This window comes from Leuciscus leuciscus (genome assembly GCF_965113295.1).
Source record: "Leuciscus leuciscus genome assembly, chromosome: 17".
NCBI lineage: Eukaryota > Metazoa > Chordata > Actinopteri > Cypriniformes > Leuciscidae > Leuciscus > Leuciscus leuciscus.
Window position 1 is genome coordinate 20,956,285 of NC_138741.1, and position 26,218 is coordinate 20,982,502.

Genomic DNA, 26,218 nt, shown 5'->3' on the forward strand with positions numbered 1-26,218 from the left:
AGAGCAGCAGGCATATCCCCTGGGTCGCCTGTCTCAGGGTCTCTTCCCTCTCCTCTTGCCTGGAGGTTTAGAGGCGCTGGGAGCAGGCTGGGCGGGTCTCTTGCGGCCGGCACCCTGCTGCCTAGGTGGAGGCTGCTGCCTAGGCTGAGCAGGGGCGGAGGCGGCGGCAGGAGGGCGCCCTCGGCGACGAGCAGCCGGAGGCGCAGCCGGTGAGGACTGGGCAGCAGCACCCTGTCTCCGTGGCATGATGTGTTTGATCACCTCCGACTGCTTCTGGGCGGCGGAGAACTGTTGGGCGTAATCCTCCACCGCGTCGCCGAAGAGCCCACCCTGGGATATGGGGGAGTTCAGGAGCTTACTCTTGTCCGACTCCTTCATATCAGCCAGGGTGAGCCACAGGTGTCGCTCCTGGACCACAAGAGTGGACATCGCCCGACCCAGGGAACGTGCGGTGACTTTCGTCGCCCGTAGGGCAAGGTCCGTCGCCGTACGCAACTCTTGGAGCACCCCTGGATCAGTACCACCCTCCTGCATGTCGCATAGCGCCTTCGCCTGGTGAACCTGGAGAAGCGCCATGGCATGCAGGGCAGAAGCAGCTTCCCCACACGCACTATAGGCCTTTCCGGTCAGACCGGAAGAGAACCTACAGGCGCGGGAGGGGAGCGAGGGGTTACCCCGCCAGGTGGACGCGGTCTTGGGACACAGATGCATCGCCACAGATCGTTCCACTGGGGGGATGCCCTCGTATCCCTTCACTGCCCCGCCATCGAGAGTGGTGAGGGAGGAGGAGGGAGTCGATCTGTGTCGGGCCGCCAGAGGGGCCTTCCACGACCTCGTCACCTCATCATGCACTTCCGGAAAGAAAGGAACTGGAGCGGCGCGCTGAGAACCAGCACGGCCCGCCCCGAGATACCAATCGTCGAGCCGTGAGGGTTCGGGACACGGTGGAGGATTCCACACGAGCCCGACACTCGCGGCCGCCCGGGCAAGCATAGCGGCCATTTCCGGGTCCGACTCTGGCAACGCTACCACACCCGAAGGGGGCAACGCAGCCGGGTCGTCCTCCCCAGAAGATGACCGCTCTCCCTCCGATGCAGCGATCGACATCTGATCGTCCGGTGGAGCTCCGAAGGAAACAACCGGAGCCACACGAGATGGCCCGGCCGTCTCCACCGAAGACTCCGATGGCTGCGACACGGAGGATTGAGGGGCCCGTGGGGGTCTTTCACCCGGCGGGTTATTCCTCACAGTAATCCTCAGACCACCAATGGGATTAGCCGAAGTAGGCTTTTTCTGAACTGAACCAGAAGAAGCACTAGATCGGGGAATCGCCAAAGGGACTCCCCCTCGTTTGAGGGATCTCAGTCTCGATCTCAGTGTCGCGATGGTCATGTTCCCGCAATGAGAACATGACTCATTCACGAACGCTGCCTCAGCGTGCGCGAGGCCCAAACACGTGAGGCAGCGATCGTGACCATCAACCGGAGGCAGATATTGACCGCACCCAGAAACACACGGGTGAAACGTCATCCTTAAAAGGACGCGATCTTCACTCGTGTTGCTCTTTCAGAGAAAGCTCTTTTTAGTGTGCTGAAGCACGCAGGGATAAACGCGGCAACACAGCGGGGAAACTGCAAGCCCACTGTGTGCACTCAACCGAATACCAGCTGTGACAACAGCTCTTTTGAAAAAGCAGATCGCTTGAAGTGACAGATGGAATCCGGGAGATCGCGAAGATCACTGCCGCGCCGTGACACCAACACAAAAGAGGTCCCGAAACAGCAGACTCGTTGAGCTTCACGGAAACACAATCCAAAAACGCTCATACACTCAGAGGACACAACTGGTCGGCTCCGAAGCAGAAAGCGTTTGTGTATGCGCTTGCTTCCGCTTTATACCCGCGCTGGTAGGCGGGCTGCGGGATGCAAATCTTGCATGCCAATGTTTATTGGCTCGTTTTATCTCACTCGAAGGCAATTGGTCTCCCTAGCGTGATCCCAATTCGTTGGAAACTCCTCCGACGAGACGTAGGAGTTCCCGAACGAAAGGGAACCTCTTCCTCAGTATTTTTTCTTGTTTTTTTAGTAAAAGTATCTAAACATTCTTAAAGTGATATGTTTGTTACTGCAAGTTTATTTTTGTACCTCATTATAAAACATGAAAAAATTAATTGCCAAAGACAAATTTTGACAGTATTAAGTATTATTGTTACTGCACAGTGGGATGTCTGTAGTTTGAATTTCATAACATTCATTTACTCTTATTGTTTGCCCAATGTAAACGAGTCCTTTTCCATCCCTTTCTCTTATCTTACTTCTCTCTTCATCCACTCTCAGCCTTCTCGCGTTCGTCTCCTTATTTTCAACAGCCATTCCATCATCTCTCTCTCTCTCTCTCTCTCTCTCTCTCTCTCTCTCTCTCTCTCTCGTGTGAGAGGTAGCACTCAGATCCTGAGCGTGAAATGAAATTAAACGGCAGCCCACATCACATGCTGCTGGTCGAGTTGTCACTGCTGCAGGGCATAACGCATTGATCTCCAGCCATTCCAGAGGTGCTGTTAAAGCTTTAACCCCGCTCTATATGAATGGTGCGCAGTACCATTGCTATCAGCCTTATTAAAATGAAGACGAATGACAGAACTGATTACCATTATCTGTAATAGGATGAAAACCATTGATAGAAAAAGCATCAGCAGTAACGCAATGCCCAAGTTTCTATTCACATATATATTATAATTTATATAATTTAAACCAAAAAATATATATCTTATAGATTTAAATTATGTACTATTTAATTTATAGGACTTTGTTTATGATATGGATAAATTAACAAATTGTTGTAAATTGTGTTATGGGTGGGAGAAGTGGGGGCTCGTCCGGGAAGACGTAACAGAGTACTTGTTCTTAAATATTTTTTTTATAGATGAATGAAACAGAAGTTGCGATAGTCTTTTATTTCCTATTGTTTATCCGAGTAAAATGGCTTCTCGAACAAGAAAAAATTTAGGGCATGACTTGATTTTGATCATCAGGAATTGATTGGATGGTTGTGGTTTGCTATTGCTGTGATCTCATGTGAGTGACAGGTTGTCCTGCCCCTTAAGTCAGTAAACACGTCATCAGAGAGGAGATGTTGCTGCAAGAGAGAGGGGAAGTTATTTTCATTAAAGAGTATGAGGGCACATGAATTAAAAAGATTATGATGTGCACACTGCACAGATAGAACGTCAGTTTTAATGAATGACTTTAATATAATGTAATAGTGGAGAGAAGAATGTGGGCATGTTGAGGAGAACAGACAGAGGAGCTGGACTATGGATCCATTCTTACATTTTACTCAGCAACAGGGTACTAATGCCAGAGCCAGTGTCCAAAGTAACCACATTTTGCATATTTCCAACGAAGAAAAGGTGGTTCTAGGCCAGAAAGATTGCCTATTTGGTTAATTTCCTTCTCAGACTCTAGCATCATGACCTTTGGGATAACACAACCCTTCCCAGATCATCTGAGAATTGTTGAATCCTTTAGGTACTGAATGTCAGGCTGAAAGGTCAATAGATTTTGTCTGGGATTGCAATGCTGCAGAGAACTGTAATTTATGATGTTAAGCTTTTAACTTATCAGGCACATAATAGATGAGAATTTTTTATCTTTTATCTTTTTATTTTTTATTTTATCATTTAAATGTAGGCCTGTATATAATTATATTTTAATTATTTTATTTGCCATACATACATTTTTATTAGATTTACAGTGGCCCCAAGAAGTATTTGGACAACCAAACAAGCCAAGTATATAATATGACATATGGCATTATACAAAATAATAAATATATTGTTATATTGACTTTTTAGGGAGTCTCAAACCTGCATCAGCCAAATGACCACGGTTTTATTTCAGTATAATTGAGATACTATTGTAGTTTTTAATTCATAATTTGAACTGGTGTTTGTATTTTCCATTTTAATTTGAGTTAAAGTTATAGTAATTTTGTTGTGTGTTTTTGTAATTTTTAATTATAAGTGTATCTGTTTGTTATTGTACATCAATGAAAAAAAAAAAGTGCAAACAATTATTTAAATAAAACATCTGAATTAGAAAGAAAATGAGAAATGTTGCTTTGGCAATGTCACAACCACAAAGGCTTTGTAGAAACTCACGACGAAGATAAACGGTGTAAGACTGAAAATACTGGTCGAGGCCCGGTCTGTGGACCTCCCCCACTTCCTCTCGGAAAACAACTAGGAACTCACACAAGAACATGATTTAATGTGAATATTTAGAGAAAACTGGTTTAGAGATAAGGCAACCCCCTTTTGTTGAATAGGAGCCATTTGAGGGTGGTCTCCCCCATTCCCCATGTCACCTGGTCAAAAGAGGTAAAAGAAGGTGTTCTCGGGCTCTCTGGGGTTCTTCTTTGCTGGACGTGAATGGAATAGGTGGTTTCTCTCTCTCTCTCTCTCTCTCTCTCTCTCTCTCTCTCTCTCTCTCTCTCTCTCTCTCTCTCTCTCAGGTGCAAGCTGGGTAAGATTATTTGGTGTAACCAATGTATAACCATGTTCTAGATATTTGAATTGATTGTGGAATTGATCTCTGATATCTGAAATATTAAATTGTTACATGATTATTCTAACTGATTTTGACATTGTTCATTTAATGGTTAAAAGGAATAGTCATACATTCGCTCACCTTTAGTGAGGCACAGATGTTATTAAAACCTTTCATTTGTGGAGTCAGATGAAGTAACGAGTAAATACATATGATTAATGTATTACAAATTTAACCAACCAATACTTTGCATGAGTGAGGACAGAACACGTGATAACCTTCCCCGTGTATTGGCGAACCGGCGTTGGACCAATATAGCGGGCCTTACAACGGCAATGGCAATTTATTTATATTGCACAATTAAATACAACCCACATTGTCCAATGTGCTTTACAATAACTAAAAACACAAAAACTAACAATACAACACCGAACAAATAAAAATGTAAGTAAAATACCATAAAATAAGTGCTTCAACATTTTAAATAACAATGAAGTACAATGGAAGGGTGCTTCAACATGTATTAAATGCTTTATCAATCAAAAATGTTTTTAACTTAGATTTAAAAACAGATAGGCCAGTCTAATCGAAGTGGGCAAGTTATTCCAGAGTCTGGGGGCAACAACAGAAAAAGCACGGTCCCCCCTACACTTCAGTCTTGACTTAAGGATAGACAGGAGTCTCTGATTGGATGACCGGAGTGATCTAATTGGATGGTGCTCAATCAATAGGACAGACAAGTAGGGTGGAGCCATACCATTTAAAGATTTGTACACAAGAAGTAAAAGTTTAAAATCCACTCTGTAGCGCACTGGCAACCAGTGTAAGGAACGTAAGATAGGAGTGATATGATCCCGTTTTTGTGCACCCGTCAGAAGTCTAGCTGCCACATTTTGGACTAATTGTAATCATGACACATCTGAATGACTAATCCCAACGTAAAGAGAATTGCAGTAATCCAGCCTTGAAGAAATAAATGCATGGATTACTTTTTGGGAATTTTTAAAAGAAAGAAATGTCTTTACTTTTGATAGCAGCTGGAAAAAGCAGGATTTCACTACTAAATGTATCTGCCTATCAAATTTCAGAGATTCAAACACCACGCCCACATTTCTCATCCAGGGCTTCACACAAGAGAACAAACCACCAAAATGTTGTTTAGGAGTAGAGGAATCGGAGGGTCCAAATATAATAATTTCCGTTTTACTCTCATTAAAATTCAGAAAGTTTAAAGACAACCATTTCTTTACATCAGTCAAACAGGCCATAAGAGTGTCCAGACCATCTGAAAAGCGTTTTAAGGGCAGATAAATTTGAGTGTCATCTGCGTAACAATGGAATGACAGCCCATGTTTTCTAATAATAGAACCAAGTGGAAACATGTATAAATAAAAAAAGAATGGGGTCCAAAATGGACCCTTGAGGAACCCCACAAGATAACACCGCATTACTAGAGGCATGTTCTCCAATCTTCACTGCGATGCTTCTGTTGGTAAGATAAGATTTAAACCAGTCTAGTGCACTGCCTGTAATGCCTGCATAATGTTCCAACCGGGCAATAAGAACAGCATGATCTACTGTATCAAATGCAGCAGTTAAAGCACAAGAACAGCATAGTTGCCAGAATCACATGTTATTAGTACATAATTAAAAACCTTCAATGAAGTAGTCTCTGTGGAGTGATGTTTTCCAAACCCAAAAAAAAAAAAAAAAATCACATTATCAGCTGGGAAGCGTCGCAGTTGTTGTAGGAATATTTCTCCAAAATCTTAAAAGACAAATTGGAGATGGGTCTAAAATTGGCTAACACTGTGGGGTCTAGGTTCTGTTTTTTTAAGCAAGGGGTGGACTGATGCGTGTTTTAGCAGATCAGGTATAATGCCAGTTTCTAAACAGCGATTTAACATGACCAGGAGAAGAGAACTAACAACATCAAGGACTTGTTTTAGAAAGTCCTCACACATAGATGAAGACACATCAGTGAGCAAGCAGACAGGAGGGTTGAAAGTGGCATTGATAATATTAAAAAGAGTTTTCGGTCTATGACAGTTCTTGTTAATAATTTCAGTAAAATACCTTGATTTGGCTGCTTTTACCAATTGGAGATATTGAGATAGCGAATCTCTTAACATTTCAAAAGAGACCTGAAGTTTGTCCCTTTTCCATTTACGCTCCGCTCTTCTACAAATCTGCCTTGTTGAGAGCGTATTGTATCATCTCGCCAAGGCTCAGTTCTTGGTCCGAGAACGGTGAGCATAAGTAATAGATTTTGGAGTATTAAATGCAAAAGGAACAGAAAACAAAATGGACTTATGATCAGAAAAAAACATTTTCACACACCTCAAGATTGCAGAGGGAAAAACCATGAGATAACACTAAGTCAAGTGTATGTCCATGATGATGAGTGGGAACATTGACTTGAAGAGCCAAATCAAAGGCATTTAATAAGTTAGAAAATTCCTTAGCTAACAGGTCGGCAGCACAACAAATATGAACATTAAAATCTCCTAATATCAAACGTTTGTCATATTTCGGTATGAATTCTTTCAGGAAGTCTGCAAACTCAGTTAAAAACTCCTTGTTGTGTTTAGGAGGACGATAAATCACTGCAATCAAAAGAGGCTCATGAAGTTCCAGCGTAAACGGCTGCAATTCAAAGCTGTTATACTCATTAGACGCAATAGAGCGGCAAGAAAACACGTCCTTGTAAATGGAGGCCAATCCTCCACCTCGACCAGTCAAACGAGGACTATTGAAAAATAAGCAGTTTGACGGTAGCAGTTCAGAGAAAGAAATTAAACTCCCAGCAGAAAGCCACGTTTCAGTTTCAGTAAATAAAAAAATCCAAGTCTAGAGAAGAGAAGAAATCATTAATCATGAAAGTCTTGTTTACCACAGATCTGGTGTTGATCAAGGCCATTTTTAGCCGTGGCAGGTGCTCGGTGGTTACCTTAGGCTGCTTCGCCCTAGGAAGCGTGCAAAGATGGTCCGTGCAGACTCCTCCATGGTAAAAGCGAGGAGAGCAGAAACAGGGAGCGGCACCGCCACAGTCAGAAACAAGGGTATAATCCAATTGCGTACTGGCTCCAGAGAGCGCCATCGGATGCCCCAGTGAAGGCTGAGACTCATGATGGAGTGCCAGGAAGAGCTTTAGCTTAACAGTAAGCCATCCCGTCTTCCGCGGCGTCTCCTGCGCTTTCTCACCGGTAGAGAGCACAGCCAATGGCATAGATAGTCAGGTATGGACAACAGTAAGGGAGCGGGAGCATAATACGAACCAGGTCTTGCTTGATTAAGCAGTTTGTTTGAAACAGCTTCCAAGTTTAAAAGAGATTTTCGATCGTAGGTTAATACTGGTGAAGCACACTGTGTCAAATAAAGCGTAAAACAAAAAGAATCAAACAAACTAGACAACACAGCAAGCGAAAGACGGCAGGCCACATCCAACGCACGGTGCCATCTTGTCTCGGGATGCGGATCTCACACACGTCTTAATGGATGTTTATTCTATTCTGTCTATCTATTCTAAATAAACATGAAAGGACTTTACACTTTACTAATAAACTCAATGATAACAACACCTTAACGTGTAAACGTAATGAGAACCGACAACACAATAAACATAACCGATATTTATACATAAAGTGAGGAACTAAATCATGAACACCTGAATGTGATTAACAAATGAGTTGCCATAGAAACAAATGAGAACTAATACAGACATGTATTAGCAGAAACTGAACTAAACTAAACATGTTTTTAAATGGTCCAACAGGAGAAAAGAGGGTGGAGGCCGTGGAGCTGGTGAAGGACAGCAGCCTGGAGGAGTTTCTAACCTCAGGTGGTGCTGATGGAGGGAGGATCCAGGGCAGAGTCCTGACCGAAGGGGCGGATGGAACCCAGAGACCGATTGGCGGAGGCAAACCTGAGCTGCTGGCTCGTGGGACTAAGGTGGCAAAGTGGACTCGGCTGACTGGGGCGACGATGGAGTGAGTGAGGATGAAAATGAGGTCGGCGGAAGGGAGGAGCCCGATGACGTCGGAGGGTGTAGGCACCACCGGAATCCTGGAAGTTCGTGGCGGAGTCTGAGCGACGACCGCCGTAGGCCGACCTGGAGACGAGTGAGCCCAGCGGAGTCTCAGGGCAGACGGAGACAACAAAGGAGCGCAGAGCTGAAGCGAGGTTGATGGGCTGATGGGACGAGATGGGGACTTGGGACTGGAGGCCCGACAGGATGCCTCAACCTCAACTCACGCCGTGCTGGTAGAGGTGAAGCAGACAAGCCGCACGTAGACAGCGGCGAAAGCAGACCCTAGGAGCTGGACAGCAGCAGCAGGGCCGATGGATCCAGGGGACTGGGCTTGACCAGAGGAGAAGGGATCAGGACATCGGAAGGGAGCATCAGAGGATGGAGGCCTCCGGACGGGACCGGAGAATCAAAATGGCTAGACGGGACCAGGGAAGAAGGCAAGGACGCAGGGGTGTGTCTTTGGGTGGGAGTAGGATCTGTGGTCCACAGATCGATCCGGTCCCAGTCCGCTTCTGGCTCTGGGGTGGACTGATCAGCCTGCCTCATCTCTGGCTCTGGGACTCGGACAACCTTGGTGGTGGCCTCGGGCTCCCAAGCGGTGAGGGAGAGGCCGCCATGTTTTGTACCCAAGTACCCCAGAAGACTTGGTTCTCGGGTCAGAGGAGAATCTGCAGCGCCAGTAAGTCCATCATTTTCTCTTTGTACTTGTTCTTGAGGGTCGGTTCTTCTGTCACAACCGCAAAGGCTTTGTAGTAGAAACTAGTGATGTTACATTTGACACTGAAGCTTCAAAGCGCGTATCGAGTATGCAGCGCAATTTCTCATGAAGCTCCGTGCCGGAGCGCATATTGTTTTCAGAGAAACACGTGATCAACGAAAAACGAAGCCTCACTTTCTTTCCAGTCACGTGAATCCTTCACTTTGCGTGTCGGAATGATTGAACCCAGACCACTACTCTACAGGTGTTTGGAAGTTTAAGTCCATTTACTAACTTTTTTTAAAATTTATAAATAAGCCTATAGCCTATATGTTACATGATCATATTCTGACATAAACAGCATAGAAACCGTTAATAATAACCATAATTTACTTGCATCAAGCAAATCTGTTGGTGTTTTTATAATTAGTAGCCTATTAATATAATTGTTACAATTAATTTATTGACACACTTTAATATGGGAATTATATTATCAGAAAACTGAACATTTAGCGCAGTCAGGCTTTTATTCGTGTTTAATGGATAAAACAACGGAGGTGAAATACGCACTCGGGTTTATGGCTGCTATAAATTTGACCTGCCACAAGATGGCGCTGTTTTCGACACTCTTGATGCCTCGAATCTTTTCCCGGAAACAATCAGGGGAAAGCCTCATTGCTTCATGAGCATAGACAGTATATAAACTGGACACAGCGTTGTCCATAGGTTTCAACGGAGAAAAGTGAAGCAAATTAGAAGCACTCATTTCCTGATTGCCGAGCGAACTGCGCAGACTCTAACTGAGCTTGACGACGTGAGCAGCCTGTCTGACAGTTGTAAGTCTTCTAGGAGCTGTGCCAAGAGAAATCTGAATCAGAGACGGAGAGCGTGAGTAGGAGCTGTCCGTGAGCTAGGAGCAGGAGCAACTTTATGACTCTCTATGGGCTTCTCCCTTGACTTTATCGGACTTTATGCCTCCACGTCCCCCCGATTGACTGCGAGCTTCTCCTCCTGTCTATACGGTAATTTCCAGAGAGTCGCGTGGTTATGACGCAATCGTTAGCCTGTTTTTACAAAAACTGCTTCTACGTGGCCATAACGTAAGATACAAGGTAATGGAGCATTTTATACATTGTCGTGTTTCTTTAGAAATAAATAATGGACAAATGGAGTCTTTAAACGCCTCAGATGTAAAGTTATTCGCTGTCAAAGTGATGCCAAAATGAATGGGAGTCAATGGGATGCTAACAGCAGGTGAAGGCTTGTTAGCCAATGGCGGCCGCCGGGGGTGGTACGGAAATCGAGAGCTCGATTACCCCCCTGTTCATGAGGCTTCATTTGTCCATCCCTAGTAGAAACTCACATGACAACGATGAATAAACATTAAATGACTTTACTAATAAACTCAGTGATGATAACAACAACACCTTAACATGTAAACGTAATGAGAACCAAAAACAGAATAAACATAATAGGGGATATTTATAGAGTAAATGAGGAACTAACTCATGAACACCTGAATGTGATTAGCAAATTAGTTGCCATAGAAACAAACGAGAACCAATACAGACCTCACTGAACTAACTGAACATAACCATGACAGGCAACTATAGCTGAAATAAAACAAGTTTTTTAATGTTTGTTTTATTGCAAGCATGTTTTTTTTAGTTTTTTTTTATGGTTTTAGTTTTAGTTTCAGCTAACTATAATAACCCTGATTGCATCTTAATGCATCTCGAGCATGTGTTTTGTTTTCTGTGCCACAAGAGCTTATGAGAATTAAAAGGACATTCAGATCTGCTTTTTTCCTGAAGCAGCTGGTGCAGTTCTTCAGCAGAATGAAGAGTCTTCAGTTTTGGGTTCATTATATCAGTGTCAAACTCAAGCACGTCATTACGGCTCCTGACACTTAAGCTGGTTCACAACACTTCATAAGCCACTCGCTATTTCAAATGATGTTTGCTCCATGACCTACCACTGAATTGTTTTTGCTTTTTGGTTTATCAAAGCAATAGCATGCCGAGGGATATGATGTGTTTGGACAATCAGAACTCATTATAAATTCTTCATGTTGGTAAAATGATGTCTTAATTATGAAGTCGGCTGTAGTGGTAGTTTATCAATAGACACTACACATTAAATTAATTCCTGTGTGTTTATGCATGTTTGAGTATTTGCATGCTTGTTTATTATAAGTAAATCCCGAAGGAGACTCGCATCTCGCTTCAAATTTTTTCCTTTTTCTCTGTCTCTTTTGTATCTCTCTCCTGAGTTTTCGTTATTCCTCTAAGGATCCATCATCGCAAAATAATTTCTTAGTCAGTCTGCCTAGCTGACCAGAGAGAATACACAGATAATATACAAATGGACGGAATACAAACATATAGGACAGAAAGGAAGCAGCAACACATCACAGACTGGCAGTTATGAGGACAAAATGTCAAGGACATGAACAGTCACATAGAGCAGGAATGGAAAGGGAAAAGTTACTGTATTCAAAGTAAAAATAAACTTTGTGCATATAATAAAAAGCTAAATAATCATGTCTTTCATGATTAAATCTATTAAAGCACTTAAATCTACAACCATAAACAAAAGCACTTACTATGACTCCTATTTATTTATACAATATAAAAATGGTTCTCCTTCTGCTCTTTTGTGCATTTCATGTCTGTTGTAGTGTGTTTACTGATCTTGTTTATGGGAAACTTGGCATTGTGCACTAGGAATATTTTTTGGCTCTAGGACAAATTGCTTGTGATGTTTCTCATTTGTAAGTCACTTTGGATAAAAGTGTTTGTTGAATGAATTTAAATGTATAAATGTAGAAAGTGAGGCAGAGTTAGTGGAAATAACTGGGTACATATCACACCCAACAATCTTAAAATACACATATACACACACACACACACATATACTGTACATATATATATATAGCAATGCAATCGCGCCGGTGCCTCCATGATTATATTATCTGCTAGATTTACCTTCTAATTTATTAAATCCAGTCAACTGGTTGATGAAACATTGATTAAAATTAAGATACAATTTATACAAAACGAAATTCACTTTAAAATTTTAAAGGCTTTCTACAAAAAATAAAAAGATCTTTCTATTCATCAAAGAATCCTAAAAAATATAAATAACTGTTTTCAACATTGAGAATAACAATGAATGCTTTTTGACCATTATTCATATATCATATTAGAAGGATTTCTGAAGGATCATGTGACACTGAAGAAGACTGGAGTAATGATGCTGAAAATTCAGCTTTGATCACAGAAATCAATTACAATTATATATTCGTATTGAACCGTTATTGGCTTTTTCGGTTCGGTCCTGCCGACCAAAATTTAGACAGCAGTCGTGCTGGCGCGAACACAACAACGCTGCCCAACATCAGATGGCAAACTAAATCATGCATGCATGCGATAATCATTTGTGCTTCTGCTTCACTGACAGTTTATCAGTTTGGACCAATGTCAGTGCAGCGCGAGCCGATCTTGATCAAGCGACCCTCTGTTACTACACAAAGATAGGCTGTACAGTAAAGAACGCATGTGACTTCGCCACAGAAATAATAACATCGCTGCGAGATCTAGTGAGAAGCATTCAAATGTATCCGTTATTACCCGTAGATCTCTATAAGATCAAACAGCGCTGCCGTGGAAACCAGGAGAATCATTGTGCCATGATTACGTCCACAAATCAGAAACATTCACGATGGATTTAATGTAGTAGGCTAAACACTAACTGTCACCATGGAAGTTTGGCAGGAATAAAATGCTTTCAAGTACATCACATATATTTTCTAGCACTTCAAAACTCAAATATGATCATATATTTAAATGTTATTTTTAATGTGATGACCAAAACATTATTTTGTTCATCCTTCAAAGACTATACCCCCATTTATAAAACTAAAAGTTTCTAGATGTAGGGGGGAAAAACACTTATTTAAAAATAAAAAAGACATTCAATTCCACTCTCAAATATTCATTTTTTTTATCGTTTTGCTTTGAATTGTTTCGACATGAATAAAATTGCTGCCCTCAAATGTTAACCTGGAGTCTTGGACTTAAAATAAAAATAAAATAAAATAAAATAAACCTTTGTTTATAACTAGGCTAGGCTACTACAATAATAGCCAACCCAGGCTCATTGGAAATACGTTACTCAGCCTACGTTTTTGCAAAACCTAAAATACGTACCTCCAGGTACGTTTCCCTGCACTTGTCGGGTGAAACGTCCACTAGAGGCGCTAAGTGGTATCAATTGTTCTCCGTTCCAGATGCGTGTTTATTTAAAGGTTATAAAAGCGAAAATATCAGTAAATTATGTTCAAATTATGTTTTACTCATTTTAATATAAATTAGGAATTATTTCCACGCTTTTAAGGTGCCACAACAACCCAGTCTCACGGAAGTTCGTGAAATGGTCACGTAATTTAATCTAATGATTCGTGACACTGACACGTTTATTTCGTTATTTTCGTGATATCAGCACGTTTTGCTATTTGCTACTAATGTATTTCAATGGGATCACAGGCACAGCACGATTCTTTCGGCCTGTCGGGCTGCAGCAGAGAAGCTGTTTAATCAACATTTATTCACAAGATCATCTTATCATGGTTTATGTATTTTTTTATGTTATTATTTCGGTCTTATTGTCAGGGAAGATTGCTTTGCTTTTTATTGATATTTTTTAAATTATATTTTATCAGTAGGAAATCGCGCTGAAGAAGTCTCGTTCCGAACTCATCGCGATATTTGGCATCAGTTCACGTGTGTCAGGTGTTGATAAGTAGTAAATACGCTGTCCTAATAATGTGTGATATAATGTCTTTTCTGTTTGTCGATATTAATCAGATTAGCTCATGTTCAGTCACTACATTATATCTGTCATCTCCACGGAGGCTTTGCGTTTCATTGCTTTCTAATTCAAAACAGGGTGATGAAACACTGTCTGTCACGTGACGTGCTATAGGCCTTTTAATCATAGTCATATCAGATTTAAAGTAGTACAGTTAGTTCCAAAGTTGTGTTTGTAGTAGAAGCACAGTAAAAACAACACTTACCATGCTTTTACCACAGTAACATTAGTTTTACTGTGATAAGTGTAGTAAAAAGACAGTAATCACAAAACTTACCATGCTTTTACCACACTATTGGTAGTTTGAATGTGGTACTTATTGTAAATGCACAGTAACCACAACCCTTACCATGCTTTTACACAGTAACCCTAGTTTTACTGTGATAGATGTGGTAAAAGGACAGTAACCACAAAACTTACCATGCTTTAAACCTCAGTAACCTTAGTTTTACTGTGATTGGTGTAGTAAAGGACAGTAATCAAAAAACTTACCATGCTTTTTTTACCCCAGTATTGGTAGTTTTAAAGTGATATTTGTTGTAAATGCATATTAACCACAACACTTGCCATATTTTTTTTTTCTTTAAATAATCCTATATATTATACATAATGATATTTTCTTTTCTATTTTTTCAGCTGAAAAGACCAAAAGGTCTTGCTGTTTCTTAAACCTTTTCTTACAAAACCCATAGCCCAATCAGTACGAACATAGTCTCAAAGTCTTAATAATTCACAAGATTTCACAAGTTGTCAAATGTGTATGATACTCTTACATATTTGTATACTCGTACACAATCTTGCAGCTTTTACTCCTAGTGCTGTCATTGGCTACTGCCTCAATTCCTGTACATATTTATCTCGATATTTGTAAATCAGTTGCACCCCTTCTTGGAAAGTAGTCGGATGTCCCACACACTGTCAAAAGTTGATTAATTGCATTGTATTTATGGTCCCTGTCTGTTTATGTTCCAGTGATACATGAACATGATCTCTCTCCACACCTCATAACCTACCTCTGTTTTGCAAGAGTGGAAAAGCTTATCTGACTTGTCACATGACATCAGATACTCAATTATTTATTTAGCACTGAAATTGTGGATGTGTAGAAATAAGTTAATAAATCTTTATGCAATGTAAATTATTTGTCTTTTTTTATTTATTAGATTTTGGATCAGATCAAATATTAAGCAATGTTCCTTGATGGGAAACATGTTTTATTAAATCCATATCTTTTTGTTTGTTTAAAATTAATAATTTCTATTAACTTTTATTTTAAAAAATGATACATAATTGTTTAATTAAATCTATATATATTTGATTGGAGAAAACAAATAATTTCTAATATATATTTCTTAAATGAGAAGTTTTGTTTTTATTAAATCTATTTTTTTTTTTTAGCTCAAAAATAGAATTTAAATTAATTGACTTTCTTCAACATGAAAAATTTACTTTGTACCAAGTTTTATAAAATAGTTTTCATAGACATAGAAAATATTGGTTAGGGTAAGTTATTTATTTTTCATTGGTTCAAGTTATAAAATATAGATGTGAACCATTACCCTACATTTTTTTTTAATTGGATGAATGAAAATATTTTTTCAGTGCACTGAAGATTGGAGTAATGATGCTGAAAATGTATCTTTGCATCACAGGAAAAAAAATTATACTTTTATGTCCAAATATAAACTGTTAAAATCTATTTTAAAAATCTATATGAATATGAACTTTCTGTTCAAAGAATCCTTAAAAAAATTATCACAGTTTCCCCCAAAATATTAAGCAGCACAACTGATTTCAACATTGATAATAATAATAATAATAATAATAATTGTTTCTTGAGCAGCAAGTCAGCATATCAGAATGATTTCTAAGGATCATGTGACACTGAAGATTGGAGTAATGATGCTGAAAATGTATCTTTGCATCACAGGAAAAAAAATTATACTTTTATATCCAAATAGAAACTGTTATTTAAAATTGTAATAATATATAACAATACTGTTGTTTATACTATATTTCAATCAAATAAATGCAGGCTGGGTGAGCATAAGAGACTTATTTAAAAAACATTTAAAAATCCAACTGACCCCAAACTTTTGAACGTTAGTGTACAGCAGGGGTCTCCAACCTTTTTGTGAGTGAGGGCTCCCGCTACTTGTTTGATTATAGGCTACTCATACTCACACACACACACTCTCTCTCTCTCTCTCTCTCTCTCTCTCTCTCACACACACACACAAACACACACACACACAAGTTTCAAGTTTTGAAAGATACAACAACAAACAGTAATATTGTAAAATATTATAACAATTAAATTTATAATTATATAGCATGTAACGTTTCACAAAATTCACGGTTTGGTTCAATACGATACAGTGGTGACAGACACGGTTCGGTACGTTTTCGATACAAAAAAAGAAAAAGAAATGCCAGAGAAATTCCCTTGATTTTTTTTTTTTTTTTTTTTTTAAAGATTTTTTTAAAATTCAAACTAACATCATCAAGTATGATCTTTTTTTACTTTGAACAATGATGGAGCTATACTTGACCCATCTTCAGGGGTGTCTTCTTATAGTAGCATATAAAACAAAAACCGCTCCTTATAAAAAATGAAATGTAGGCTATTATTGTAGTAGCCCAGCCTAGTTATAAACAAAGGTTTATTTTATTTAATTTTATTTTTATTTTAAGTTTGCAAGACTCCAGGTTAACGTTTGAGGGCAGTGTTTCATCAAGTTGCCTGGATTTAATCGATTAGAAGGCAAATATAGCAGAGAATAAGCTCGTGAACTGAAGGTGGTCTCGACGTGCAGATTCTAAATATTTAAAATTATTGAATGGTTTTAATGTTATATGAAATGTCACCAATAGTTATGTTCTCATGTTATGTCATTATATCATGAAAAAATGAAATAAAATGAAAGATTACAATTCAGGCTGTTAATAGAACGTGCTCCGGCGGGCGACTCAGAGAGTCCATGCGGGCTACCAGGTGCACCCTGGTACCATGCACCCACCACGTTGGAGACCACTGTACAGTATACATTTGTTGGACTATTTAAAGGGATACTTCACCGTTTTTTCATATTAAACTATGTTATTCCCTTAACTAAGACGAGTTGATACATACCTCTATCGTCTCAGTGCGTGCACTAAATCCCTCTGTCTTGCGGCGAAACTTTGTTAGCCCAGTTCATTTAATATGGGCCAAGCAGAGAAGCTACCAAACACCTCCACGTTTTCCCTATTTAAATACAGTTACTCGCGAAGTGTAACTCGACCTAGGACGGTGACACAAAACAAAACGTTGCGCTTTTCTAAGCGTGTAAAATGGATAACTATTTTGTATGGCGGAATACCATAGCAAGTGCTTGTAAGCACTTCGACTTGGCGTAGTAATATCTTCACTCGTGAAAAATCCTCTCACCGGCCCCCGCTCCCTCTAGTGAAGATATTACTGCGCCAAGTCGAAGTGCTTACAAGCACTTGCTATGGTATTCCGCCATACAAAATAGTTATCCATTTTACACGCTTAGAAAAGCGCAACGTTTTGTTTTTTGTCACCGTCCTAGGTCGAGTTACACTTCGCGAGTAACTGTATTTAAATAGGGAAAACGTGGAGGTGTTTGGTATCTTCTCTGCTTGGCCCATATTAAATGAACTGGGCTTACAAAGTTTCGCCGCAAGACAGAGGGATTTAGTGCACGCACTGAGACGATAGAGGTATGTATCAACTCGTCTTAGTTAAGGGAATAACATAGTTTAATATGAAAAAACGGTGAAGTATCCCTTTAAATAACAAATAAATCAAAACTAGAAAAAAATCGTCGAGCTACGATGGCTGTATAGCCACCTGATTCAGCCGATCCTTCTAGCAATGAATGGGGTGGAGCCAGCCCGACCGCTCTCAACGACAATAGTTAAATGTGCGCGGCTGCTATTTAAATGGCGACCTTGACCTGTCTTTCTCTGCGACGGTAACTGAAAATTTCAAGCTGCGATTTTTCAGGTTGAATATACTCGCGCTATCAAGTATAGATGTGTTAAACACGATAAGAACACCACAAATTCTACGTTTATTCGTTCAAACTGTCGGTATTTCCCCCAAATGCTCCTGCTTTGCAGCTGCTATTGGCGTATGTCACGCTTACCAAGCGCTGCTATTGGTGGACGTAATGTTATGAAGTATGTAAGGCAAACGGAACGGAACAGTTAAATTAACAATAAATTAACATTGTGAGTTGCATTTTATTAAACAATATTGTCAATATTGTTTGTTTTCCCTCTATTGTGCTGACGAGAATTTCAAAATAACTCCATACCAGAGTCTCAATGCAACAGACAGCGATTGAAACGGACCGTGGATTTTATGAACCGTTACATAATCCTATATAATTATAAATTCAATTGTTATAATATTTTACAATATTACTGTTTGTTGTGGTAGTTATCAAAACTTGAAACTTGTGTGTGTGTGTGTGTGTGTGTGTGTGTGTCAGTTGGATTTTTAAATGTTTTTGAGAATAAGTCTCACCCAGCCTGCATTTATTTGATTAAAATATAGTAGGCTATAAACAACAGTATTGTGATATATTATTACAATTTTAAATAACAGTTTCTATTTGAACATATATTAAAAGTTTTTTTTTTTTTTCTGATTTCTAATTTTAACGATCTCATAGCTTTATTTATGCAATTGTAAATGCAGTGAAATATATAGTAATGCCAGATCTGATGCCACTTCTGTGTCACACTGCAAAGATGGATTTTCATTTAATGATTTAATTTGACTGGTAACAGTGGTATTGTGTAATTATTCTAATAGAATTTAGTCTTTTCTCTCTGTTTTGCATGCGTCATCATAATCATTATTGATATTATTATTTTATTTTTATTTATTTTTGCCTCTGTCACAGTGTATTCTTAACCTGAATTAGCACTGTTCAGAGGTACGGTAGGCAACACCAATATCATGTAACACAAAATAAACATATTTTTTCTTCATGATACAGGGCATAATCTTAGTTTCGTTTTTATTTTGTTACCATTAGATCATCTGCGGACATCACTGGGTTTTAATTTGAGGTATAAAAACCTGACGATACCACATATTGAAACATTAATTCATATAACATAAATTGCCTGTCATTTTCTTAATTTCTAAGTCAATAAAGTGTATGTTAAATGAATAAATGTAGTGTAAATGTAGTAATGAAACAAACTATACCATTCAAAAGTATGGGGTCAGTAGTTTTTCAAAACAAATTAATACTGTCATTCAGCAAGGAAGAATTCAATTGATCAAAATTGACAATAAAGACTTTAACATTGTAACAAAACAAAAAAAATCTATTTAAAAAATCTATATGAATATGAACTTTCTGTTCAAAGAATCCTTAAAAAAATGATCACAGTTTCCCCAAAAATATTAAGCAGCACAACTGATTTCAACATTGATAATACACTGTAAAAAATTTCTAACCTCTCCAAGTCAAAATTTTCTAGTGACTGGTCACATCAAAATTTTTAAATTGGCCCAAGTGCAATTCTTGTTGCAATAGTCTGTTAACATTGGCTCAATGAGAAATAATACGTCAGACTAATTGAACAATTTAGATGTTATCAGTCACTAGAAATTTTTGACTTGGGGATGTAATTTTTTTTTTACAGTGTAATAATAATAATAATGATTCTTGAGCAGCAAGTCAGCATATCAGAATGATTTCTAAGGATCATGTGACACTGAAGATTGGAGTTATGATGCTGAAAATGTATCTTTGCATCACAGGAAAAAAAAAGTATATTTTTATGTCCAAATAGAAACTGTTATTTAAAATTGTAATAATATATAACAATACGTTGTTTATACTATATTTTAATCAAATAAATGTAGGCTGGGTGAGCATAAGAGACTTATTTCAAAAACATTTAAAAATCCAACTGACCCCAAACTTTTGAACGTTAGGAACTCAGACAAACGGGAAGAGAGCAAACAGAGAGAAAATGTGACCAAAACAAAACATAAAAGAATATTCACATACAGAGCCTACATTTACTGTATATAATTGCTGAAATGCGATGACAGTGTTAATATAATTAGCAGTTTTATAAGCTTGTGCAATTTTAATCAGTTATTTGAATGAGTGCATTTAAATTATACATTTGTTAATTCATTCAGTAGACAATTTTAGGCTTAAAATAGGCTACTTTATGCAATATAATGTGTTGTTGCATTCCGAAATGCTTCTGAACACAAGTAAACATGCATTCGTGATGTTGCCACAATGGGCGCTATTAGCATAAACATTTTTTTTCTGTGTTTGTTATGTTTTAAGCATACCGCACAAGACGCATGTGTTGCGTTCTTTAACAGTCTGCCTGGAAACTAAGCCGTCGTGATGCCAAACCCCCTCATGGAAAAAGAAAGCTGTCATTTTAACAATTGTGACAATGGGTGCTTATCAGCATTTTCAAAAGTATATGAAGTTCACGGCACATTTTCACACCTCTAAACATGACTCTTAACAAAACAAAAACTGTGATTGGTTGCTTTACATGTCAATAAGACGACCTCTTTGGGCAGTCCTTGGCCGAGACTAGTATGAATGTAATCTGGATGTACATTCATCATGCTGTCATTGTCATGTTACTTACCAATGTCAGTTCCATCGCTTCACTGCCATTCACAAATCCTCTTCCATATCCTCATGGATAGTAAAGTGCTCATTGAATGCAGACATCAGAATCTCGCCTAAAGTATTACGTCACCCACTTTTTGCCAATTTTTTTATGAATACTGCGAATTCGGACATGTTACTCTTTTTACATGTTTTCCACCTATATACACTTAAAAATAAAGGTTCTTTATTGGCATCGATGGTTCCATGAAAAACTTTTAACATCCATGGGATCTTTCCATTAATCAGAATGTTCTTTATAGTGGGAAAAGGTTATTTAGATAGTTAAACTGGTTCCTTTAAGAACTGTTCACTGAAAGGATCTTTTGGGAACACAAAAATTGTTCTTCTGTGGCATTGCTGCGAAAACCGCCTTTTGAACAGAAATATGAAGTCAATAAATTTGAAACTTGGAAAAACTGTGAGAGAAAAAGTAACAAAAAAGATTAGATAAGGGGAGAAGAAAAAAAATGGGAGATGGAAATACACACGTCAGGGTTGCTGAAGGGCACCGGTGAGTCTGTTTGAGAGAGATTGAGACTGGGCCGCAGTTAAAATGCTCTCCTCTGAGGTCACTGGAGCAGTGTGAAAATCAACAAGAGTTGGAGCGCAGTTGACCCATCCTGACCGGAGCATTCACTCTCAGACTGCTTATCTCCCTCTCACAGGCCTCTATCTGCTTGGCATAGCGCTAACTATAGAGCTTAGCCATTGGAACACACACACAAGCACTTGCTTCTGTCATTTAGTATCTCTCATAGCTCTACCTCAGAGATCCCAGGAGTCACTTCAAATAAGTTATGAAGCTCTTCAGCATCCCTTTCTCTCCTACATGTGACAGAGCATGATGTTAGAGTTCATCAAAACAAACACTTAAAACACTTACGGAAACGTGACTCGTATGGAGATTAATGTGGTAACTGCTTGGAAATGATGGAGGAGAAGCAGGAGATAGGAAAATACCCATCATCATTAGCAATGATTGTCAAGATTGTGATCGTCATCATTGTCTGTTTTGTAATAGACTCACGGCGTCTCCTAGCTGCGACGATTAAATGCTGCTGACATAAAAGATTGCATCTTGCTTTATCGATTATAGGCTTTAATTATTTAATGCTAGAGCTTGAGTGACATGACCCTTTTCAAAGAAACCGAAACCACATGGCCACTGCAGCATCTCTGTTTCAAATGTACATCATGGTTGCTCATTTAAAAAAAAATTATGATTTAAATCAGTAGTTCTCTGCTAGTTTTGCTTCAGAATCCAGACATCTTCTGGCGACCCAATGCAGTATCAAAATTGAGTGTACAAAAGAAAACATGAATTTGATTCATATCACTGTGAACTGCAAAGGTTTTTCAATATTCGGAACCTACAAGGATTCATTGTACATCTCTAAAGTTGCTCATACTGTATTTACAATAGTTACATTTTAAAATGCTGTCAATATGTTAATAATGTACATTTTAAAAACGTATGTGTTAAATTTTTTTGGACAAATGCCTTGGATTACTAATGAGATCACATTGCCATGATCTGTGAACAAAACACCTGTGACCCTCAACAGACCACTGCTTTAGGCTGTAGTTGTAATGATTTGATGTACAAGACAAGCTGTTTTTTTAGGATGCAGAGATGTAGAAAGGGGAAAAAATATAAGAGTGAAATTGCACAGTTTGAGGATAACATGGGGAAGGAAATTACAATATGAGAGGCAAGGGAATGTGGGTGTTGGCGCAATCCTCATGCACTACATAATGCCATACTAGGCTCATACACACAAGAGTATATGGAGAGATGGTTTGGTCAGGTGGATGGTTGACAGACACTCCAGCATGTGATGTCTTATCATCGGATTTTTAAGGCAGGAAGATTAGCTCCATTCACATGGGTTTTTAAAGAGGGTTTCAGAAAATCTGGAAGGATTTAAAAGATCTAGATTAGAAAGTTTGGAAACGTTTGAAATGATTTTGAAAATGGAGATACTCCAACTGCTACAAATAGCCAAATTCCATGAGGAATGGTTACTAAATCTCTTCTTTCAATGCATATTTCAGCACTTTTAAAGTCGCTTGGGGGTGAGAACTGGAAGTTTGACATTTTAAGCTAAAATCCCCTGCTGAAAACACTCATTTAGAGACTATCTTGGGTTAATTTATGGAGAACTGTGTTTCTTTACTCCATTAGCAGTTAACGAGAGTGAACGATCTGAATTCAGATCTATAAGGTCTCTGCATCTGCATCTCTACATCTCTGCATGTTTCTAAAAGAAGGTGTGTGTTAACTGGTCTGCCCCATACACAAAATAAATATATTTGAAATTTCATATCATCGAAATATATTTCAGAATATATTTTGAAATATATTTTTGGAATATATGCAAATATTCGAAATTGGCCCAATAAATATATTTTTGTTAAATATATGTAAATATATGTATATGTCAATATATTTACTAACAACATATATGTTCATATATGTTTTAACTTTTGCAAATTGTTTCATTTGAAATATATTTTGAAATTTAAAAAGTTAACATTTTCAAAGATGTCAATAAAACACAACAATAAATCTAATAATTGCACTTAGTGTTAGGTACGTGCCACCTAATTTGGCCTAATAGTCCTAGGAAAGCAACTATCTGTCATTTTACATTGCAGTCATTTAAATGTAAGTACAGTATTTATTATAGCTGTGTGTCATAATACAGTTGTGAAATATGGTAGCCTACTGTTGTGTATAGGGGAAAAGGTAGAGGAATTACTATGATCAAAATACATTTTCGACCCTTCTTTAGCAAGCTAAACATTTTATGACCATATATTTTGTCATTTATTTTACATGTTATAAATGTAAATATATTTCACACTTAACATCATATATTTTTGTTATATTTCAGAATATATTTCAAAATGATAAATATAAGTGAACAACAATGCAAATCTATTTCAATGTATTTATGCCACATATATTTTTGACACTTTAAAATATATTTCAAATTTTTTTTTTCTGTATGGGGCTGTTGGCATCAGGGTTTGTAATCTAAATGGTAATATCGGGAACTCTCTTTGACATGCAAAGGAACCATCAGCCGCATGCTTTACAACTTCAAGAACCATTGAAAGGTGTTAAGAAGGGACTGATGGATGCATGCCATTTTTTACAGAATAGAATATAATTTTTTTCACAAAAATATTAAGCAGCACAACTGATTTCGACATTGATAATAAAATAAGTATTTCTTAAGCACCAAATCAGCATATTATAATTATTTCTGAAGGATTATGTGACACTAAAGACTAAAGTAATGGCTGCTGAAAATTCAGCTTTGCCAACACAGGAATAAATTACATTTTAAAATAGATTAAAATAGTTTAAATTGTAATAATATTTCACAATAGAACTCTTTTTACTGTATTTTTGATCACATAAATCCAGCCTTGGTGATCATCATAGTTCATCCAAAAATAAAAATTCGGTCATCATTTACTCACCCTCACATCCTTCCAAACCAGCATGGCTTTCTTTCATCTGTGGAAGATATTGTGAAAAAGGTCTAAGTATCTAAGTCCAATCAATTCACTGACCTTCCTGGCTCTTGCAATAAATCCAAATCCACTTTTTCTGCCATGTGGCTGATATTTGAATCAGTCTTTGTTGAAACCTGGTGACATGCTTCAGCAGGAAGGTTGACTGGACATATGTTAAATGCCTCTCTGTTGGGGCAATGTCCTTCTCCTTGGATTGCAGAATATATTTTGTCATCAGATGTCCGTAATATGCAACACTTTTCATTGCTTATTTTGTGATAATATGCCAGGCGGATGTTACCTTGGAATTTTGGATGACATGCAGCTCATCCGTAATGCATCTGGCATCCCATTACCAATATCAACTTTTTAAATGTTACTTTCAGCAAGGATATCTGCAAAATGACTAAATCGAAATCGTACATTTTTCAACTTGTGATGCCATTTAACTGTCAAGCTCAAAGTGACAGTTAAATTCCCTCGCTTCAGTGCAAATCAGAGTGCAGAGAGCCATATTAAGCAGCAAAGGAGCATGAAAAGTCAATTCGATGGCATATTAAACACGAGGGTGTAGCTTCTGGAAGAACTTCTGTTCTGCAAGAATTATAGGCACAAACTCGATACAACATAAAGTAACAGATGTTATAAAGAAATAAATGCATAAAGCCAGAGGGTTCAGAGGTACATTTGTCATTAAGGTACGCAGGAGCCTTTTTGTAATGTTGTCATCTTGAATTTGAGTCATTTTTTCCCCAGCTAACAAAATGGCACAGAGGAGCCTTAGGAGTGATTTAGTGAGCAATAAAAGCTGTCCTAATGAAATAATAAAATAAAATAGCAAGAAAATAAATATGAAATAAAAACGAACAATCTCTGTAATATTCAATAAATGTTTCTTCAACTTTTTTGTGCAATGCAAATTTAGTAATGAGATTTTGAAGGCCGAAATGTATTTTATTATTAAAAATACCACAATGCACACACGCACACACACACACACACACATAATACATTACATATATATATGTAAAAAATTAATCATGAGTCTTGTAATTTTCATTAAAAAAAATTGAGGTGATCATTAAAAATATTATGTATATTTTATTAAGAAAATTGTGGTTCAGTGTTTTATTGAAAATATTGAGAACATTTCACTAATAACACCAAGAGATGCATTTTCCTATTTTTTTTAAGGAAACATACACAATTTTAAGGCTTGAATTGAGGAACTGATAAACCTCATAAAATTAAGGAAAAGGGGCTACCTATTTATTTTAAGAGAATTAGCTCATTTATGCGGTTTTATTTAGAGACACCATTGTTTGTTCCCAGCATGCTTTGCACATGGCTGGAAATGGAGAGTAAATCTTGAAATTAAGTGTTATTTCATGTGTTTTTGAGTAAAGGGAAACATCTGTTAATGTTTAATGTTCAGGTATGTTTGACATTTGAAAGAGTTTCTATTATGTTAAAGTTTTGATCGTTACCATTGTGCAGAAGAGTAGGGCTTATGGTTAGGTTGTGAATAACTACATATTTTTAATATTCTGAAGCATATTGTTTTATACATGTTGCAATAACTCTGCTAATGATAGCGCAATAACAAGTTTTATTCTGTGCTGTCCTAGCAGCATACAGTCTTTTTATAAAACAATATATATCAAAGTTAAATATAAACAGGTCATATCCATTCACTTGCCTTCACACAATTTTGAGAATAATAAAATACTCCATAGTTCCTAATTGCACTGTACAGATTCTCTTTTATTACATTCCCTGTATTTAAGCCTTGAGTTCTTTCATTTCAGTTCAGTGTCCAGTGTCATACATTTATTTTTATTTTTTATTATAAATATATATA

General features: G+C 38.0%; 1 protein-coding gene across 1 annotated transcript; it reads right to left on the bottom strand.

Moving 5' to 3' along the window:
* Nucleotides 1–24: 24 nt before the first annotated feature.
* LOC309479870 (uncharacterized protein) lies at nucleotides 25–25,925 on the bottom strand. Its single transcript, XM_082144135.1, has 2 exons — nucleotides 25,770–25,925; nucleotides 25–2,053 (listed from the first exon to the last, which is right to left on the bottom strand). Exon 2 carries the CDS (start codon nucleotides 1,528–1,530, stop codon nucleotides 34–36), a length of 1,497 nt encoding a protein of 498 aa, XP_082000261.1. The 5' UTR covers nucleotides 1,531–2,053; nucleotides 25,770–25,925; the 3' UTR covers nucleotides 25–33.
* Between the last annotated feature and the right edge of the window lie 293 nt (nucleotides 25,926–26,218).

Coding starts and splice junctions, on each gene's coding strand:
- LOC309479870 (XM_082144135.1), bottom strand. CDS start 1,530: ATGACGTTTCACCCGTGTGTTTCTGGGTGCGGTCAATATCTGCCTCCG.